At 48.0% G+C, this 21,845-nt stretch overlaps 1 protein-coding gene across 1 annotated transcript in view; it reads right to left on the reverse strand.

The window, feature by feature from the left end:
• The window catches only part of EFR3B (EFR3 homolog B), a 111,296-nt gene extending 89,919 nt beyond the window's left edge, over positions 1 to 21,377 (reverse strand). The window contains exon 1 of the mRNA XM_030920463.1: positions 21,167 to 21,377. Within this exon, the coding sequence (XP_030776323.1) occupies positions 21,167 to 21,173 (7 nt within the window). The 5' untranslated portion in view covers positions 21,174 to 21,377. The remainder of the gene's footprint in view (positions 1 to 21,166) is intronic.
• Between the last annotated feature and the right edge of the window lie 468 nt (positions 21,378 to 21,845).

A 21,845-nucleotide genomic window follows, 5' to 3' on the forward strand; every position in this document is an offset into this window, starting at 1 on the left:
TTACCGATGAGGAAAATGAGGCTTAGGCCAGTTAAGTAACATTTCCAAAGTCACATTAACTGCTATACGGGGTAGCTGGATTCAAACCCAGGACTGTCTGACTGCAGGGTCTTCCCACTTAAGCCCTGGCCTGCAAAGGACACACTGAGATTAATCCATTTCAATGTGCGATTAGAAAATATACCATTCCTAACCAGGGAGCATAGGTCCTTACACAGAGATGTCACAAGCCAGTACATTATTAAGGAACAGGTGAGTAAGGTCATTAAAGCCTCTGTGTTCCCAGGAGAATGGCATTACTGTGGGCTGTGAGGTCACAAAAGCCCCAAGGAGGAAATGGAAAAATCAATCCTTCGGCCAGGCGTGGTGGCTCACGCCTGTAATCCCAGCACTTTGGGAGGCTGAGGCGGGTGGATCACTTGAGGTCAGGAGTTCAAAACCAGCCTGGCCAACATGGTGAAACCCCATCTCTACTAAAAATACAAAAAAATTAGCCGAGGGTGGTGGGTGGGGCAGGTTGGGGGGCACCTGTAATCCCACCTACTCGGGAGGCTGAGGCAGGAGAATCACTTGAACATGGGAAGCAGAGGTTGCGTGAGCCGAGGTCGTGCCACTACATGCCAGCTTGGGCGACAGAGCAAGACTTGTCTCAAAAAAAAAAGAAAAAAGAAAACTCAATCCATACCCAGACCTGCTCAGCTGTGTCTGTGATTGTGCTGAGACAGTGCCAGAGGCCTAGGAGAGTCAGGTTTTGTCATTGAAGGTCCCCTGAGAGTCAGCAATGCTAATGGCAGCGTCCAAAAGGCAGGTCTGACACCTAGATGGTCCTGCTGTAAAGGCCTCCACCCACTGCCCTGCCGGCACCATCAGCCTCCCAGCTGCCAACTGGATGGACTTCCCGGGTCAGCTTCCGCTGCTTGCTACTCAGCACGTAAGTTGTCTTGTAGCCTGCAGCCCCAGCCTGCTGCCCCAACCAGCAGTTCTCAATAAGCCCTTTCACTGGTGCTGGGCTGCTGGTAAGAGCCCTGGTGCGGGCTGGCACAGGCCTTTGACCATCCGTCTCCTAGTATACCCACTGCCAGCACTGCAAAACAGCCCTGGGATTGTTTGCACGGATGTTTTCTTCTCTTCCAGGGTTTCCTGTTTTACTGCAATATAATTAACATGCAGTAAGATGCACACATTTAAGCATTCAGTACCTTGAGTTTTGACAACTGCTTTTACGCTTGTGTAACCATCGCCCAAACGAGGTGGGACATTGCTAATCCCCTCACAAAGTCCCCCTTTCCAGTCAACCCACTGGCCCAACTATCTGATATCTATGATCATAAATTTGTTTTTGCATGTATTCTTACATCATGATTTCTGAAACGTAATTAGAAGAGTCTAGACAGCTACCCACAAGGCCCCTGGTGATGAAGAACACTTTTAATTATATTTACGTTCTGCCATTAAAAATACATGCTCACTTCTGAGCATTAAGTTGTAGGGAAAAAAATTAAAAATTAAAAATACGCACTCACTACATGAAGTGTAGAAAATACAAAATACGTTTTAAAAGAAAGTTGAAACCATTGCATACACTGCCTATGAGGTGGCCCTGCTCCTCAAGGAACAGTTAAAAAAAGAAGAAAGAAAGAAAGAAAGAAAAGAAAGAAAGAAAGAAAGAAGGAAGGAAGGAAGGAAGGAAGGAAGGAAGGAAGGAAGGAAGGAAGGAAGGAAGGAAGGAAGGAAGGAAGGAAGGAAGGAAGGAAGGAAGGAAAGAAAGAAAGAAAGAAGAAAAAAAAATTAAAAGAAAATTTAAATCACCCATGATCTTTCCACCTAGAAATAACCACTGTTCATGTTCTAGCGGGTTTCTTTCAGGGCCAGTACATCCACAATTATTACAGGGTGGCTACTCAGTGTGGCATTAGATTTTTTTTTTTTTAAATAAGTAGGCCGGGCAGGATGGCTCATGCCTATAATCCCAGCAGTTGGAGGCCAAGGCGGGTGGATCACCTGAGGTCAGGAGTTTGAGAAGAGCCTGGCCAACATGGTGAAACTCCATCTCTACTGAAAACACAAAAAACTAGCCAGGCGTGGCGGTGCACGCCTGTAATCCCAGCTGCTTGGGAGGCTAACACAAGAGAATCACTTGAACCTGGGAGGTGGAGGTTGCAGTGAGCTGAGATCACACCATAACACTCCAGCCTGGGCAACAGAGCGAGACTCCGTCTCCAAAAAAAAAAAAAAGTAAGGGCCAGGCGCGGTAGCTCAAGCCTGTAATCCCAGCACTTTGGGAGGCCAAGACGGGTGGATCACGAGGTCAGGAGATTGAGACCATCCTGGCTAACACGGTGAAACCCCGTCTCTACTAAAAATACAAAAAAATTAGCCGGTCGTGGTGGCAGGTGCCTGTAGTCCCAGCTACTCAGAAGGCTGAGGCAGAAGAATGGCGTGAACCCAGGAGGCAGAGCTCGCAGTGAGCCGAGATCACACCACTGCACTCCAGCCTGGGGGACAGAGCAAGACTCTGTCTCAAAAATAAATAAATGAGCCGGGCGCGGTGGCTCAAGCCTGTAATCCCAGCACTTTGGAAGGCCGAGACGGGCGGATCACGAGGTCAGGAGATCGAGACCATCCTGGCTAACACGGTGAAACCCCGTCTCTACTAAAAAATGCAAAAAAACTAGCCGGGCGAGGTGGCGGGCGCCTGTAGTCCCAGCTACTCTGGAGGCTGAGGCAGGAGAATGGCGTAAACCCGGGAGGCGGAGCTTGCAGTGAGCCGAGATCCGGCCACTGCACTCCAGCCTGGGCGACAGAGCGAGACTCCGTCTCAAAAAAAATAAAATAAATAAATAAATAAATAAAGCTCATTACTGTTCACTTCTGAGTAGGCCATCTACATTGCCCGTGTGAGAGGCAGCTCGATCAAAAATCAACCTCCAGGTTGGGCACAGTGTGTCCCACCTATAATCCCAGCACTTTGGGAGGCTGAGGCAAGGGGATCACTTGAGCTCAGGAGTTCAAGACCAGCCTGGCCAACATGGTGAAACCCTGTCTCTACCAAAACTACACAAATTAGCTGGGTGTGGTGGCACATGCCTGCAGTCCCAGCTACTTGGGAGGCTGAGGCATGAGAATCACTTGAACCCAGGAGGCAGAGGTTGCAGTGAGCCAAGATTGCACCACTGCATTCCAGCCTGGGCAACAAAGTGAGACTGTCTCAAAAAAAAAAAAAAATTATCCTCCAGTTCAAGGTGCCAACCCCTGTGGCTGAGTTGGAGCCAACATTGGAATTCACATTTATTCTCTTCTGTGGAATATGCCTGGCCCTCTTCTTTCCATCGGCAGTCACGTGGGTCTCTCGCGGTACCTCGGTTTTGTCACTCAGAAGGACAGTGGCTAGTTTTTGGGGTTTTTTTGTTGTTGTTTGTGTGGATTTTGAGACAGAGTCTCGCTCTGTCGCCCAGGCTGGAGTGCAGTGGCATGATCTCAGCTCACTGTAAGCTCCGCCTCCTGGGTTCACGCTATTCTCCTCCCTCAGCCTCCTGGGTGGCTGGGAATACAGGCACCCGCCACCACACTGGGCTAATTTTTTGTATCTTTAGTAGAGATGGGGCTTCACCGTGTTAGCCAGAATGGTCTTGATCTCTTGACCTCATGATCCGCCCACCTCAGCCTCCCAAAGTGCTGGGATTACAGGCGTGAGCCACCGCGCCCGGCAGACAGCGGCTAGTTTTTTGATATTGCCCCCTCCCCAAGGTGAATAGCCCATTTGCCATGAACTCAGACCACCCCTAACAGGTACTCCAATTTTGACAATTATTCCTCCAGCCACTTTCACAAAACACAGTAGTAGACATTCTCTTAATTTTATTTAAACTTTCTTTACTGGAAAAAATGGCACTTTAATGATAGTCTTAATTTGAGTTGGAAGAGTTTTCCAGAGATCCAAAGAATATGAAGATGCCAGCTTCTGAGTCTCTTTTTATAGACACCCCTGAGCAATAAAGTGACTACACAAAGCCATCAACGTGGTCTGATCCATGCCATTGGCAAAGGGTATGATTAACTCTGATAATGTGTGTATGAAAACGTTTTTTTAAAAAATTATGGTAAAATATACATAATATACAATTTGCCATTTTAGCCTTTTTTATTTATTTATTTATTTTTTGAGACAGAGTCTTGCTCTGTAACCTAGGTTGGAGTGCAATTGTGTGATCTCAGCTCACTGCAACCTCCGTTTCCCAGGTTCAAGCAATTCTCCTGCCTCAGCCTCCTGAGTAGTTGGGACTATAGGCGTGCACCACCATGCCTGGCTAATTTTTGCATTTTTAGTAGAGATGGGGTTTCGCCATGTTGGCCAGGCTGGTATCGAACTTCTGACCTTGTGATCCGCCCATCTCGGCCTCTTAAAGTGCTGGGATTACAGGCGTGAGCCACTGCACTTGGCCCATCTTAGTCTTTTTTTTTTTTTTTTTTTTTTTTTTGAGACAGAGTTTCGCTCTTCTTGCCCAGGCTGGAGCACAATGGCATGATCTTGGCTCACCACAACCTCTACCTCCTGGGTTCAAGCGATTCTCCTGCCTCAGCCTCCCAAGTAGCTGGGATTACAGGAATGCGCCACCATGCCTGGCATTTTAGCCATTTTTAAAAGTACAGTTCAGTGGCATGAAGTCCATTCACACTGTTGCACAACCATCATCATCATCTATCTCCAAAATTCTTTTCATCTTGCAAAACTGAAACTCTAACCTGTAAACAACAATTCCCCATTCTCCCCTCCCCCCATTCCCTGGTAACCTCTATTCTACTTTCTGGCTCTATGAATTTGACTACTCTAGCTTCCTCATACTAGTGGAATCATACACTACTTGTCCTTGTGTGACTGGCTTATTTCCCTCACCATAATATCTTCAAGGTTCAGCCATGTTGTACCATGTGTCAAGATTTTCTTCTTTTTTAAGACTGAATATTGGCCGGGTGTGGTGGTTCATGCCTGTAATCCCAGCACTTTGGGAAGCCCAGGCAGGTGGATCACCTGAGGTCAGGAGATTGAGACCAGCCTGACCAACATGGTGAAATCCCGTCTCTACTAAAAATACAAAATTAGCATGCTTATAATCCCACCTACTCGGGAGGCTGAGGCAAGAGAATGGCTTGGCCCCAGGAGGCGGAGACTGCAGTGAGCCGAGATCGTGCCATTGCATTCCAGCCTGGGAGACACAGCAAGACTCCATCTCAAAAAAAAATCTGCTTTCATTTCTTTAGGGTTTATGTCTATTAGTGGGATTGCTGGATCATATGGTAATTATATTTTTCATCTTTGAGGAGTCGCCATACTGTTTCCCATAGTAGTTGCACCATTTTTTCCCACTACCCGTACACAGTGATGGTTCCAATTTCTCCACATCCTCACCAACACTTGGTTATTGTTTTTTTGTTTTGTTTTGTTTTGTTTTAGAGACAGAGTCTCACTCTGTCGCCCAGGCTGGGGTGCAGTGGCGCAATTTCGGCTCAATGCAACCTCCGCCTCCAGGGTTCAAGCAATCAGCAATTATTGTGCCTCACCCTACTGAGTAGCTGAAACTACGGGCACTCACCACCCTGCCCGGCTAATTTTTATATTTTTAGAAGAGACAAGGTTTTATAATGTTGGCCAGGCTTGTCTCGAACTCCTGACCTCAGGTGATCTGCTTGCCTCAGCCTCTCAAAGTGCTGAGATTACAGGCGTGAGCCACCACGTCTGGCCAACACTTGCTTATTTTCTGCTTTTTTTGATAATAGCCATCCTAATGGGTGTGAAGTAGTATCTCACTGTGGTTTTGATTCCTATTTCCCTAATGATGAGTGATGTTAGGTGTCTTTCATATGCTTCTTGGCCACTTCTTTTTTAAAAGAGACAGGGTCTCACGCTGTTGCCCAGGACTGCAGTGCAGTGGCTATTCACAGGCTCAAGCTCACTACTAATCAGCATGAGAGTTTTGACCTGTTCCGTTTTCATCCTGGGCTGTCTTACTCCTCCTTAGGTAACCTGGTGGTCCCCTGCTCTCTGGAGGTTACCATATTGATGCCAAACTTAATGCAGACACCAGACTGGCATAGTGAACTACAGCCCAGAACTCCTGGGCTCCAGTGATCCTCCCGCCTCAGCATCTGGAGTAGCTAGGACTACAGATACAGGTCACCATGCCCAGCTATGTATCTTTTATGAAGAAATGCCTAGTCAAATCCTTTGCCTATTTTTAATCAAAGTTGCTTGTTTTTGTTGAGCTTTACGTGCTCTTTTCTTTATATATTCTGGAGGTTAACCTATTATCCAGGATATTATTTGTAAATATTTATTTGTAAGTATTATTTGCAAATATTTTCTCCCATTCTGTAGGTTGCCTTTCACTGTTGAAAAGCATCATTTGATGCACAAAAGTTTTTAATTTTACTGTAGCTCAATTGATAATGGTCTCTCTCTTTTTTTTTTTTTTGTAAACGGAGTTTCGTTCTTGTTGTTCAGGCTGGAGTGCAATGGTGCAATCTCGGCTCACTACAACCTCCACCTCCCGGGTTCAAGCGATTCTCCTGCCTCAGCCTCCTGAGTAGCTGGGATTACAGGCATGTGCCCAGCTAATTTTTGTATTTTTAGTAGAGATGGGGTTTCTCCATGTTGGTCAGGCTGGTTTCAAACTCCTGACCTCAGGTGGCCCACCTGCCTCAGCCTCCCAAAGTGCTGGGATTACAGGCGTGAGCCACCACGTCTAGCCTAATAATGGTGTTTTCAATAAGAATCTGTGGGATATAAGAGAAGAGCGTTGGAATAAAACAGACCTGTTTTTTTTTCTTAGCCATGCCACTTAACAATCTGGGTGACTTGCACAAGGCATTTAACTTATCTGAAAATGGCAGAGGAAGGAGGGAAAGGCATACCCACCATGCAGAAGTTTTGTGAAACTAAAATGCATGCAGAGCAAGAATTGTAGCACCAGCACTTGGAAGGGGCACGGCTCCCATCTACCGCTACACCAGTGGGGGTCATGCCATTAGACAGACACTGAATTCACAAAGGGAGCATTATCCCTGTCTTACCAATGAGGAAATTCACGCATAGCCAGGTTACATAAAGAACCTGAGATGGCAGCACCTACATTCCCTCTGGGATCTTCTGAAAACTTCTACTCTGGCTGTACCCCCAGCCCCGGGTGCCTCAGCTGCAGAATAGAAGAGCTGGAGAACCCTTCCAGCCCACTCATTCCAGCTCTCTGAGTTTACGGATGGTGAAACTGAAGCTGAAAGAGGTTGAGAATCTTGCCCAAATTTACACAGCAATCACCTCTAATGGCCAACTCTACCCCTTGTCCAGAAATGTCCTTGATAAAATAGAAGGACAGTGCTGGCGCCTCCCAGTGCCACCCATGCCTCTCCAGAACACTCAGCCTACTCTCTGAGAGTGCTGTCTGGGGGAGAGGAGGACGTTTTGAGCAGCCCTGTGGAAAAGCTTTTGGACAGTCAGACGTGCTTACTGTATTTGCCAGCTGCTGGGCCCAGGCCTGCCTGTATGATCAGGCACTTTTAGGAGCTGGATGACAGCAATGGGAAGACCCTGCTGTTTTTCCCTCTTTTGCTTTGTCTGTATATGACCTGAAGACCTGCTACTGCACACAAGCTGAAGGTGCACAAGGCTGCTTAGTGGTTTATCAGGAACATTCCAGCTGGCTGCTTCTAGGCAACGAGATACAGACATTTACTGCCTCTGCCTCAAAGGGCCTTTTCATCATTCTTGTTTTGTAAAGAAAAAAAAGCACAAGTAATATGAATGGAAATCAAAATAGAGACTTATCCATAATTATACCATTAAATGACCTTCCTTTCAGAAGAAAAGACTGTGACATTTATCCTGAGTGCCAGAAACCAAGGAGGAAATACATGAGAAGTCCTTCTAACAGCCTTAACCGTTTCAGCAGAAAGGCCAAGGGGCTGTGTCTGCAACCAATGCCTCCAAGTGTGGAGGAAAACTCAAATGGCTGTATTCTAGTATATTCTTTATTTATTTGGAACAAAAATCCATGAAAAGATATGTTGAGATGACAAAATATTATTGCTGTCACTACAGGACTCTCTCTGACCTTAGATAAATCCCCAGCCCATGTTCATTGATATCCTGGAAACACCGGCTGCTATGTAGGTATAGACGAACGGATGATATGTATCATTATTTTATAGTCAGATGCAAATATCTGGACTCTTACTACTACATACCAAAGTTCCTTGTTAGATGCTAGGAAAAACAAAGCTGATTAAGATAGTGTCCTCAAGAGGTTCACTGATCTGTTGTGTAAAGAAATAAATGACAACAGTAAACTCTAAGATACAGTAGAGGAGACCTGGAGGGAGCCTGCAGAGCTCTAGATTTTCCCAGCATCCACCCTGTATGCTTCTGCTGTAGAAGCATCCCTCCTGCACACGCTGTGAGCAGCTATAAGGTGCTAGGGATGCATCCCTTCATTGTAAGTCATTCCTTTCTACAAGATCTTCAGGCAAGGTCTTTATAAATGTTCTTGTAATTTAGGGATTATCCTTCATGCAATGCACAAACAGTATTTCTTTTTACCCAGCTAAAAAGAAAGTGAGGAAATGAAGTCTTTATGAATATCTACACCAAGGGTGGGATGGGAGCTCGGCCAAGCTAAGATTCAAGACTCCTGGCTTCTGAATGCTTAAGGTTATCTAGGACCTTCTGCACGGTAATAAGACAGTTAGCATTTGAATCTAGGAACCCTAATTCTCAGATTTATAGACAAACCACTCTGTCAGGATAAAGGACGTACTATAGCGCACCAAGCTTAAAAGGCCCTGTGGGTCCCCAATGAGGGACTTGTATAACCCAAGTCCTAGATGTAAGGCCATAAGTTATCTATGTAAAATCTATGAAAATATTCAATTTAGAGTTCTCTAATAGTAAAATTTGCTGTTTGGCATAAGACATGTGCAGTTGCCATCAGGCACAAGGCAGTGTTTTAATGTCACATGAAGCTCTGTGAATGCTTGCTTAGGAGGCAATGGAGTGAACAGACTTGAACCAGCTGCATGACCTTGGGCAAGTTATTGAACTCCTGAATCTCAGCGTTCTCCTCCCAACCACAGAAATGATGATGACATCCACCTCCAAAGAGTTCTTCTGAATTGAGATAATGAATAGAATGGCATGGAATAAACATTGCAAAATTTTAGTCATGCATACGAATTTAGAATTGCATAAGGATTTAGATAAAGATGTCACCTCTGTCCTCTTTGTGGCTTAAGAGATTTTCTTGTCTTTCCAGTGCAGAGATGAGAGGGACACAGTCATGGACTGCTGACCTGCGGGCAGCCCTCTAGAGGATGAGGACGTATTCAAGGCGATCGGTTCATGGTCGTCCCCTCTCAGGGTGGACAGACAGCACTCAGGCAGGCTCCTCAGTATCTCAGGAGCCCTGTTTCTATGTTCTTACTACCCAGACCCTTCTAAGGATTTTCACTAACAAATACAGCCTATATATGACACACTCATCCTTATATGCAGGGACTGTCACTTTCTGGAAAGGGTATGGCTATATTCCAGAAGCATCCATAAAAATTACTTGCATGGGTCAGGTACAGTGGTTCATGCCTGTAATCCCAACACTTACGGAGGCCGAGGCAGGCGGATCACCTGAGATCAGGTGTTTGAGACCAGCCTGGCCAACATGGCGAAACCCCGTCTCTACTAAAAATACAAAAAGCTAGCCAGGCATGGTGGCAGCCACCTGTAATCCCAGCTACTTGGGAGGCTGGGGCAGGAGAATCCCTTGAACCTTGGAGGCAGAGGTTGCAGTAAGGCAAGATCACGTCACTGTACTCCAGCCTGAGTGACAGAGGGAAACTCCATCTCCAAAAAAAGAATTACTGAATTACTTGCATGGTAATAATGTCACCTTTCACAGGTACGGTGTCATGCAATATAAGTCCATGTACATAGATATTATCTCATTTGATCCCCCTCATACACCCTCACGAGTGGGGCGGACTAATTATCCCACCTCTCCAGGGGGAGGAATGAGCTTAGACAAAGACGAACTAAATGTTCAGGGCCCTCTGGCTGGAAGATGGTCATCTGGGACTTGGACCACCATGTGTCCATCAATTCCAGCCTAACCCATGGACTGCACAGCTTTGCTGTCTAGGGATAAGGGATCTGCACAGGACTGGGCCTGCACCACACAGCCCGGTCCCAGCTCCACCTCTTAGAAGCACAAATTGCTGCCTGGACCTGAAGATGAAGGGGAGGAATTTTTCATTTGTGTGTTTTTTGGTTCTTTTTTTAATTTTTTTTTTTTTTTTTTGGAGACAGAGTCTCGCTCTGTCACCAGGCTAGAGTGCAGTGTGCAATCTCAGCTCACTGCAACCTCTGCCTCCCGGATTCAAGCGATTCTCCTGCCTTAGCCTCCTGAATAGCTGGGACTACAGGCACACGCCACCATGCCCAGCTAATTTTTGTATTTTTAGTAGAGATGGGGTTTCACCATGTTGGCCAGGATGGTCTCAATCTCTTGATCTCATGGTCTGCCCACCTCAGCCTCCCAAAGTGCTGGAATTGCAGGCATGAGCTACTGTGCCTGGCCAGGGAAGGAGTTTTAATTCACACCCAAACCGTCAGAAGAGCAGAAGCTCCTCCTGCAATGCCAGGTTCCCGGTTTCTGCTCTTCTCCAGGCCAAGCACTGATTGACCATGGAACCCATCTCTAAGAACACTGCCCATCAGGTGTGTGTGTGACCCAGTCTTGGTGGTGACACCCCACTCTGCAGTCTGCCTGTCTCTGAAAGGCATGTCCACGCTTTCTTTCCAGGCCATTGTCGGTGCTTGCGTTGTCTTCCATCCTCCTCAGCCTGCTCTCTGGCCTCTCAGGACCTATCCTCACTGTGGTCCCCAAAGCTCTTCCTGGGGCCCTTCTTTCTCTTTGACAAAGTAAAGTAAGGGAGGTGGGAAAGGTGCCAAGAGTGAGAAGTGAGAGAAGTGATCCAGAAGTGATAGCTCGCAGCCTCGCTGTTGACTGGCCTGGGACCTTCAGGCCTGTGTCTTACATTCTCTTGCCCTTCCCAAAGTATTAATAATGCATGAGTCTGAAGTACAGTGAGCTCCACAGAGGAAAGACTTGTGTTCTCTGGACTATTCAGAATGTTCTAGGGACAGTGTGACAGGAGGCTGAGTCCACACTCCAGAGCTGGAATGCTGAGGTTCAAATCCCAGACTTTTCACATAACTGGGTGGCCATGGAGAAGTTATTAAACCTCTCAACACCTCAGTTTTCTCATTTCTAAAATGGGAATACTAATCCCTCATCATAGGGTTTGGGAAAGATTATATAAGACATAAAAACTGCTTAGTACAGACAAATTTATCTCCATAAAAAAAGTGCTTAGAATTCTGCCTGGCACAGGCCTGGCAAAGTGGCTCACGCCTGTAATCCCAGCACTTTGGGAGGCCAAGGTGGGCAGATCATGAGATCAGGAATTCAAGACCAGCCTGACCAACATGGTGAAACCCCGTCTCAACTAAAAATACAAGAATATTAGCCAGGCAGGGTGGCGTGTACCTGTTAATCCCAGCTACTCAGGAGGCTGAGGCAGGAGAATCGCTTGAACCCAGGAGGCAGAGGTTGTGGTGAGCAGAGATCGCACCACTGCACTTCAGCCTGGGTGACAGAGCAAGACTCCGTCTCAAAAAAAAGAACTCTGCCTGGCACACAGTGGTGCCCAATGAATGGAAGCCACATTAACAGTAACTGTGCTGTTATTCAGAACCCACCTGAGGCTGAAATATATAGAGTGAGTCAGAAGTTACAAAGAAGCAAATGAAAAAGATGATGCCTCGCTCAGAATGCATTCATTCAACATGGTTTTTGAGGACCATTCAACACGGTTTTTGAGGACCAGGCAGTGTTCTGTGCCCTAAAGATGCAGTAGAGAACAAGAGAAATGTGTTCTCTGCCAGGTGCAGTGGCTCATGCCTATAATCCCAGCACTTTCTTTTCTTTTCTTTCTTTCTTTTTTTTTTTGGAGACTAAGTTTCACTCTTGTTGTCCTGGCTGGAATGCAGCGGTGTGATCTAGGCTCACTGCAACCTCTGCCTCCCAGGTTCAAGCGATTCTCCTGCCTCAGCCTCCTGAGTAGCTGGGATTACAGACATGTGCCACCGCACCCAGCTAATTTTTGTATTTTTAGTGGAGACAGGGTTTCACCATGTTGGCCAGGTTGGTCCCGAACTCCTGACCTCAGGTGATCCACCCACCTCAGCCTCCCAAAGCGCTGGGATTACAGGAGTGAGAATTGTTGCCCAGGCTGGAATGCAGTGGCGCAATCTCGGCTCCTGTATTACAGGAGTGTCGCCAAACCCAGCCAATCCCAGCACTTTGGGAGGCCGAGGTGGGCGGATGACCTGAGGTCAGGAGTTCAAGACCAGCCTGGCCAACATGGTGAAACTCCGTCTCCACTAAAAATACAAAAACTAGCCAGGCGTGGTGGTGCGTGCCTGTAATCCCAGCTACTTGGGAGGCTGAGGCAGGAGAATCACTTGAACCCGGGAGGCAGAGGTTGCAGTGAACTGAGACTGCGCCACTGCACTCCAGCCTGGGCAACACAGCGAGACTGTGTCTCAAAAAAAACCACAAAAGAGAAATGTATTATCTGCTTTCATGGAGCTTACAGTTTACTGGGGGAAACAAGAGAAATATTAGTGATGAATGGCCATACAGTGAATTAAAATACAGTATGCAAAGGAGTGTGACTAGATGGCCTCCTGAGATAGTGAAAGCAAGAACAGCTTCTCAGTGAGAGATCTCAGAAGATCACATCATCCATCAAAAGAGAAATCAGGCCAGGCACGGTGGCTCACGCCTGTAATCCCAGCACGTTGGGAGGCTGAGGTGGGTGAATCACCTAAGGTCAGGAGTTCAAGACCAGCTTGGCCAACAGGGTGAAACCCTGTCTCTACTAAAAATACAAAAAAATTAGCCAGGCATGCTGGCTCACGCCTGTAGTCCTAGCTACTTGGGAGGCTAAGGCATGAGAATCATTTGAACCCAGGAGGCGGAGGTTGCAGTGAGCTGAGATCATGCCACTGTACTCCTGCCTGGGCAACAGAGTGAGACTCGATCTCAAAAAAAAAGAAGGAAAAAAAGAGAAATCATATCCACAATTGCAAAGGGACTGGAGCCTCCGTGAGCAAACCAGGAGGCAGCTGAGAGCAGGGTCAGTGGCAATTTCACCGAGGGAAATCAGTCACTCATCCTCTCCACAAACTCGCATTTGGACCAAACTTAATACCATGCAAATGGATAAAGAGCAGATTAAGGTGACTATATTTTCAAAAGAAATATCTAATTTAGACCAAGGTTTAGGCAGTATCTCCTCTTCTAGGATGAATTCCTCTCAAATCTTAGCATCCCAAAAAAGCTGTATTCGTCCTAGGCAATCTCATTAATTTTACAATGCTAATGAATCTTGTAAATGACTTTCCCCCTCTTAATTTTGGCCTACAGTAAGCTCAAAATGGAATTTGCAACATAGCCTGCTTTTTTTTCTCTGAAATGACTTTATTCCTGGCTTTTTTTGTGTAAGATTTTCTTTGCTTTGATCTCTTTATGTATTGTCATGTGTGTGTAAAACATATGCCCCAAATCTTCTTTAGAATAAATGTATAACTCTAGGTAATTTATTTTCTATTTTAAAATCAACTTTTTAAAATAACTGCTTATATAACCCCATTTTATGTACCATGGAAAAAAATTTTTTTAAGTTTCAGTTCACCTTTTCCTCACCCTTACCCCCGCACCCCCACACAAAGGTTTTTTTTTAAAGGAGCCAACATCATCCTTTGCATATGCACAGAAACTTGTGGTCCAAAGCTTTCTTGCTCCTTAGGCCACCACCTGTGGCTGCAACAACTGTCTCCTCCTCTGCTTCTCTTCATTTTTACATCACCTCCCACCACCCTGCACAGCTGCCCCCGGCTTGATTTCACTTCACATCACTTGAGCAAATCAGTCCTTCAACAGTTTCAAACCATCAATGGCTCCCACTGCTCACAGGAATGAGTGCAAACTCCTTATCTTGACATTATCTCCTTATCTATTTTTTTTTTTTTTTTTTTTTTTTTTGAGACGGAGTTTCACTCTTGTTGCCCAGGCTGGAATGCAGTGGCGCAATCTCGGCTCACAGTAACCTCCACCTCCCGGGTTGAAGTGATTCTCCTACCTCAGCCTCCCAAGTAGCTGGGATTACAGGCATGCACCACCACACCCCGCTAATTTTGTATTTTTTTTTTTAGTAGAGATGTGGTTTCACAATGTTGGTCAGATTGGTCTCAAACTCCTGGTCTCAGGTGATCTGCCTGCCTTGGCCTCCCAAAGTGCTGGGATTGCAGGCGTGAGCCACTGCGACTGGCCTATCTCCTCATCGATCACATAATTCTCCCCTTAAACTCTGCTCAAACCCAGGCAGCCCCCCGACTCTCCCTGGACAGGTCTTCTCCATCCCCACCTCCACACACACTTCCTCACATTGGTGCCTCCACCAGCCACACCCACCTCCCTTCTCTACTCCTCCGTAGAGGAGAAATGGCTGTTGCTTCTGAAGCCTGCCCAGATGACTCCACCTCGCACGGGTCTCTTCCACTTCAAGATACTGCTGGCTGAACACCTGATGAGTAACTCCATTCCACTTTGCAGAACAGTGCAATTTTACTGAACTTTGTATCATTTAATTGTTTGCATGTTTTATAACTTGTTTGCCCAGTTAAATTCTAATGTTCTTGACAGAAACTACTTTTATATATTCTTCCATCCCTCATGATGGCCTCTGTAGTATCATACATAGCTGCTATTCCATAAATACTTGACAGCTTATATCCCTAGTCTATATCCCTTCCAAACACAGAGCAGACAGCAAAAGACAGGCAAGTAGTTAATAACTCATACTCCCATGACAATTTACTAACACGCAAATAGTTAGAAGACAAAGAAGTGGTTCACTAATAATAAAGAATGTAAGTTAAAGTGATATACATTTTCTATCAAATTAGCAAGTACCAGGGGAAAAAATCTTAATCTTGAATGCTCTTGAGAGTACAGGGAGATAGGTGATTTTATAACTCTAGTAGGAGTATAATGGATACAAACTGAAAATAATTGGACAATATGTAACTAGTCTTAAAATGTTTATATACCTTGACCAATCCATTAGAAGGGCTACAGTCTAGGGAAAAAATCCAAAGTTCACAGAAAGCTTTGAGTACCAAGTACTTCTCCAGGGGCAGTAATATAGAAACACCCCTAAATGTACAATAACAAAATTATACATCCTTTCCGTGCACCATTACATAGACATTAAAAATGATAGCCAATGAGTGTACTAACTTGTGGGGCACGCTTATATTCTAGCGCCAAGTGGAAAAAGAAAAAGGATACAAAACAATATAAAATGAATGATTCCAGGCCAGGTGTGGTGGTTCATGCCTGTAATTCCAGCACTTTGGGAGGCTGAGGTGGGAGAAACGCTTAAGGCCAGGAGATCAAGACCAGCCTGGGCAATATAGTGGGACCCCATCTCTACAAAAAACAAAAAATTAGCTGGGCATGGTTGCACATGCCTGTAGTCCCAGCTACTCAGGAGGCTGAAGCAGGAGGATCACTTAAGCTCAGGAGGTTAAGGCTACAGTAAGCCATGACAGCATCACTGCACTCCAGCCTGGGGGAGAGTGAGATCCTGTCTCTAAAATAAAAAAATGGTTCCAACCACCTAAACAAACGCATGGAAAGAAAGATACTAGAACAGTAAATATTATGTTTATAGTTTACTGTATTTTCTAGATTTTCTGGAGGGATTAGATGATTTTTTACATTTTTCCTTTGTTTGATACAAGGAACGGTATTACAGTACTGTTCTTAATCTTATGGAACATAAATTCTTATTTGTTTTATTTTTGCCTTTAAAAGAAAAAGTAAGGGCCAGGCATGGTGGCTCACACCTGTAATCCCAGCACTTTGGGAGGCCAACGTGAGTGTATCAGTGTGAGGTCAGGAGTTCGAGACCAGCCTGGCCAATGTGGTGAAACCCCATCTCTACTAAAAATACAAAAATTAGCCAGGCGTGGTGGCACGTGCCTGTAATCCCAGCTACTCAGGAGGCTGAGGCATGAGAACTGCTTGAACCTGGGAGGTGGAGGTAGCAGAGAGTCAAGACCACGCCACTGCACTCCAGTCTGGGCAACAGAGCGAGACTGTCTCAAAATAAATAAATAATTAAAAAATAAAAAAAAATTTAAGAAACAGAGAAAAGAGAGGTAAGAAAAGGGGCAGGGAAAGTGGGGGCAGCTCTCTTATCCTAATTCATCTCTGCCATGAGATAAACACGGCTGTCATCTTTCCAGAGGCAGGAAAGAGGCTCAGAAATGCTCGGGTTCAAGATTACCCGAGGGTGGGAGCCAGGGTTCAGACCCAGGCTGTGGGGTTCTTCGTGCTCCTTGAAGCCAGGATCAAAAAGAAATAGCAACGAAAGGACTGGAGGAGGTGAGCACAAAACCGGAGCGGTAATTGATGTCATATATAGAAGGCTGCTTTAAACGGGTAAATTGTGGATGATTTTTTTCTCCACTCTTTTCCAGATTTTCTGTAATATAATATTACCTTAACTTTTATTTATGTACAAGAAAAAACTTTGACCACTTGTATTCACTGAACTGTGAGCAGCAAGAGAGAAAACAGGCTCACCTGGCCCTCTTCTCAAGGGGAATAAAGGAGTTGGAGTGGTGGGTAGGAGGGGGAAGGGCACACAGCTCCCACATGCACAGGCCATACCTGGCATCTTGGGGCTGCAGAAACCTCAGGATCTGGGGGAGGAGGCTGATGCATGTGTGTGCACATGCGCACATGTGCTGTGGGATCTCCGGTGAGGAGGAGCAGGGTGTCCATGGAGATTCCTGCAGAGGTAAGACTTTGCCCCTCGGGGGAGCCTGCCTTGCCCTGTAGTTTCTCCACCCTTATGGCAACAGTCTCACTCACCAAACAGGATTCCGTCAAGCACATTTTTGGTGTGGTTTTTTGTTTTGTTTTATTTTGTTTTGTTTTGTTTTGTTTTGATATGCAGTCTTGCTCTGTGGACCAGGCTGGAGTGCAGTGATGCTATCTCTGCTCACTGCAACCTCCGCCTCCCAGGTTCAAGCAATTCTCCTGCCTCAGCCTCCCTGGTAGCTGGAATTACAGGTGTGTGCCACCATGCCTGACTAATTTTGTGTTTTTAGTAGGGATGGGGTTTCACCATGTTGGCCAGGCTGGTCTCAAATTCCTGACCTCAGGTGATCCACCTACCCTGGCCTCCCAAAGTGCTGGGATTACAGGCGTAAGCCACTGTGCCCAGCCCAAGCACATTTTCAAAAAGTTGTTCGCTGTTGCTATTTCCTTAAAGTCAGCATTCTCAACCACTAAGCGGGACGAGAGGCATTTGCTGAGGATGAGGCAGCACTCAGCGGTGAGGAAGAATTAGGGCAGCTTTGCTGCTAGTGGGATCGGGGTGCACAGACTGTGGTTGGGGAAATCCTTTCCAAATGTCCCTCCTAGCTGGCTGCCCTAATTCAGACGGTGGCATTTCTCAGAGCTCTGTCTCACCTCAGCGGGGAAATGGGATGCACCAGCCCACATGAGAGCAACAGGGAAACTCTTAGCTGTATAATTTTTTTTTTTTTTGAGACAGAGTCTCGCTCTTGTCTCCCAGGCTGGAGTGCAGTGGCGCTAATCTCAGCTCACTGCAACCTCCGCCTCCCAGGTTCAAGCGATTCTCCTGCCTCAGCCTCCTGAGTAGCTGGGATTACAGGTGCCGCCACCACGCCTGGCTAATTTCTGTACTTTTGGTAGAGACGTGGTTTCGCCATGTTGGCCAGACTGGTCTTGACCTCCTGACCTCAGGTGATCTGCCCACCTCAGCCTTCCAAAGTGCTGGGATAACAGGCGTGAGCCACCGCGCCCAGCCTTAGCTGTATAATACTAACAAAAGGAAAAGCTCATGGGAATCCATTTTTGCAGAGAATTTGCTAATGATCTTCCCACCCCAGTAAAAATGCTTTCATTTTTTCATGTCCCTTGTCAATCTGCCTTCATAGGATTCCCACACAAAACTGTGGGCAGTCACTGTGTCCTTTTGGAGAGCCATTTCCAGAAAGCGATGGGTTTAGGGATGACTGAGTGGTGAGGAGACAGCTGGGGTGAGTCTGAGAAAGAGAAGTGGCTCAGCGGCCTGGCACTGGCACAGTCGAGGTGATGTGCGAGTGTAAGCGGGGGTGGCAGGTGATACAAACAGGCCTGTGCCCGAGTTGGCAGAGAAGAGAGGAGGGAACAGGTCCAAGGGGGCCCAAAGGGGACAGGCTCTTGAGCAACCAGTTTCAGGAGCTCGGAACCTCTTGTGATGCTCACAACAGACCTGGAAGGTAGACAGACATGCATTTCATTTTTGTATACAGGGATTTAATTCTGAATGACAATCCCACTTGCCTAAGGTCACCCAGCCATCAAAGGGCTCCTGGATTAAGATGGGATGACCCCAGAACAAGGATTCCTTCTATCCTAGATAGCACTGTGTCCTTCAGCAAAGACATGGGGCTCCCAGTCTCCCATAAGCAGAACGAAGAAGGCTGAGCTGTGGAGGGCAGAGGCAGGGTGAGGAGGAGGAAGGATGGGAAATAGAGATTCTCCAGAGCTGGAAAGATGGGAAGACAAATTTATAGTGGCACAAGTCACCAAGGTGGGTGGACAAGGGACACCTTTACCTAAAGCTCTTAGGTGACTTTTGGCTCCACAGGGGACTCTCTGCCCATCAGTTAATAAAACCCCTGGTGGTATTTTTCTAATGAGCCTCTATAGGACGCATGGCGGAGGTGGGAGGGGGAGAAGCACAGTGCCAGGAGGCCCCTGTTTTCATTCTGCCTTGTTCCATCTAACTGTGCCACTCTGGAAAAATAACTTGTAAAATAAGAAGAAAATAGCAATTATAAGAAGTGTGTAATTCCATGCTCCCCCTCGACCTCCTTACTCACTTTTTTTCATCACTATTGATTTCTGGTGAGAAAATGACTTTAAATATCACACAAACCCTTTATTTTCATGAAAGTCAGGAATATATTAAAATCCAGGCAGCTGAGTCCTCACCAGGGGGAGTGGGCTCCCTCCCACACCTCCTAAGATCAGACTCTGCACCCAGCAACTCAGTAATAATTTCCCACCCAAGCTTGGTGTGACTTTCCTTTGCCGCAGGCAACTGCCCAGAGGATTCCTCCATTACAATCTTTCTATGAATCATTCAGGGTAAATACCATCTCTGTTTGCATCTGGGGAAATAAAAATATAAAAGAGAAATGAAAATCTGTGATGTGTCTGAAAATAGCACCCAGATGCATTGGCTCCCCAGTTCACCTTTCTGACTATCCAGCTCTTCCTTGTCTTGCTTCATACAACAGAGGCAGCCTGGGACCCCCACCTTCAGATATCTCAAATTATCTGGGGCTAAGTACAATGAGGCAGTCCAGCAGAACCCAGTTCCTAATTCTGACCCATTCTGATTAGCCTGTCCTAACTCCTTCCCCACTGCAGGTGCCCCTGCAGTCACATGCTTTGGTCAAATGATCTGCAGCTTCAGGCTGCTCCCTCTGCAGAAAAGAATAGGGGTAAAACAGAGAGAGTAAAAAATATATATATCTATATCTATATATATAGCTCACAACCTCTGGCTTATAAAGCACAACCGCCTTGTTACCTTTCCCCAGAGTCCCCAGTGGTCAGCAGCACAGCCTCTCAGGCCAACCTCCCCCTCCTCCCACTTGGTCCAAGAGAAATGGTACTTGCTGAGGGGACCTGCTGATGTCTCACCCTGGATCAGAAATGCAAATGTATTTTTGAGCAACTGGGCAGGGAAGGAGACTGATGAAAAAGTTGAGTCAGTCTCTTTCTCTCTCTCTCTCTCGCTCTCTCTCAGTAGGGGGGCCCACCAATTGCTGAGCCTTTGCACCAGGCTCAGTTTCCTCTGCCTCTAACAAACTTTGTGACTCACAGTCTGTTCCAGGAGCGAGGCAGCTGAGCAGCCGAGCAGCCTCAGTGATGGGTTAAATTGGGAAAGCACTCTTCTCCAAACACTGACCCCTCAAGTGCAGCCTGAGCCCCTACCTTGCAGTGGGGTTGGGAGGTGAGCACAGCTCCAATTCTTTTGCTGGCCCTAGAAGAGCTGCCAGAGACCTGGGTTTTCATAGACTTACATCTACTGGGATCACACACATACGCACAGCCCTTGATGGGCTGCAGGCTCGGGAATGCAGTCCATTCCGAGACTGGTCTAGGTCTCCAGTGCTCCATTCATCAGAGCTGCACTGTGGGACCCAACGCGCTCTCTCTTCTTCACCCACACTGCCTGCAAAACCAGAGGGATTCCTGGCAAATGATCAAGCAAAGCCGTGCATCGTGAGGGTCTGGCTAACTGTTGCACCGCAGTTGAGGGGATGACGGTGGAGGCGGGGAGAGGTCAGGGCTGTGCTGCACTCTCGGCAGCGTCTCCTCCTTTCATCACTGCGGAGGACAAATCTGCAAGTTGGGGAACCTGGATCCCGCAGGGCGGCAGGGGCAGGCAAAGGCCGAGTCCATTCAGGCCAGCGAGACGAGACTCGGCCACTGGCTGCTCCCAGGGCCTCGGCGCCGCCTCCCGCCTTCTCCGAGCCGCGCAGACGACCGGCCGCGGGCGTCTCCCTCAGCCCTGGACCGGCTTCCCGCAGAAAACTACCAGGCACAAACCGCTTTTGTTAATTCCGCAAATGCTGCCACACGACCACCTCCTTCAGCACTCCCGGTCTGCTCGGCTCCAGGAGACCCGCTTTCCCCTGAGCCTCCGCCCCCTGAAGGACCACCGCCCAGCACCAACACGCGCCGGGCCTGGAGAGGACCCCAGGGTCCCCGGCCCGAGGCATCTTTGTCTTCGCAGCGCAGACGCGCGCGCAGAGAGCGACCGCAACAGCCCCGCCGGGCACCGGGTCGGCGGCCTGGCCCCGCGCCGGGGCCGCGCAAGGGGACAATGATTCGCGCCCGGGAAGTGTGCGGAGTCGCCTCCGCGGGCTCGGGCCCGGGCGCCAAGCCCTCCTTACCGTACATCTCGGCTGGGCGCGCGCCTCCCGGGAGGCCGGCGTCGCAGCGGCGTTCCCAGCCAGCCCTCGGCGGCGCCCGCCTTTCATTCACAGTCGGGGCGGGGGCTGGCGGCGGCCGACAGGAGCCCGGGCGGGGAGGGAGCAGACGCGGGGGCCGGCCGCGGGCGGGACGGAGCCGGGCGCAGCCAGCCCATTCAGCGCCGGGCTGGCCGCGGCCGCCTCCGCTCGGGTTGCTGGGCCCGGCTGCGCACAGGGGGCAGGGGCTATGCTAATGATGATGCCCCTCCCTCCCGGCTCGGCCAACCGGCGGCCGCTGCGAGCCCCTCGCCCCGCCCCGCCCCTGCGCCCCGCCCCCGAGAAACCCACAGCCTGAGATGCGCCTTTTCCGAGGCTGTCGCCCTAAGGGTTGCGGCGTGCACCTGCGGAGCTACCCACCCCAATTCCCAGCTCCTGTCGGAGCGCTCGGAAGCTCTCCCTAACCTGGGGTCCTCGAGGTCAGCCGGGGCGCTGGGAGCTGCAGGTGCACCCCTCCTCCAGTTCTGTCCAGGTTGCGTGGGCTAAGCCGGAGGTACAAGGATGGGAATTGGGGGATAACCTCCACCCTCTCCTGGCTACCTTAGCTGAGCTCCATTCTCTGATGAAGCCCTCCAGCCCTCAGCTGCGCCCTACGAGCTACTCT

Source organism: Rhinopithecus roxellana, chromosome 17 (genome assembly GCF_007565055.1).
Source record: "Rhinopithecus roxellana isolate Shanxi Qingling chromosome 17, ASM756505v1, whole genome shotgun sequence".
Taxonomy (NCBI): Eukaryota; Metazoa; Chordata; class Mammalia; order Primates; family Cercopithecidae; genus Rhinopithecus; species Rhinopithecus roxellana.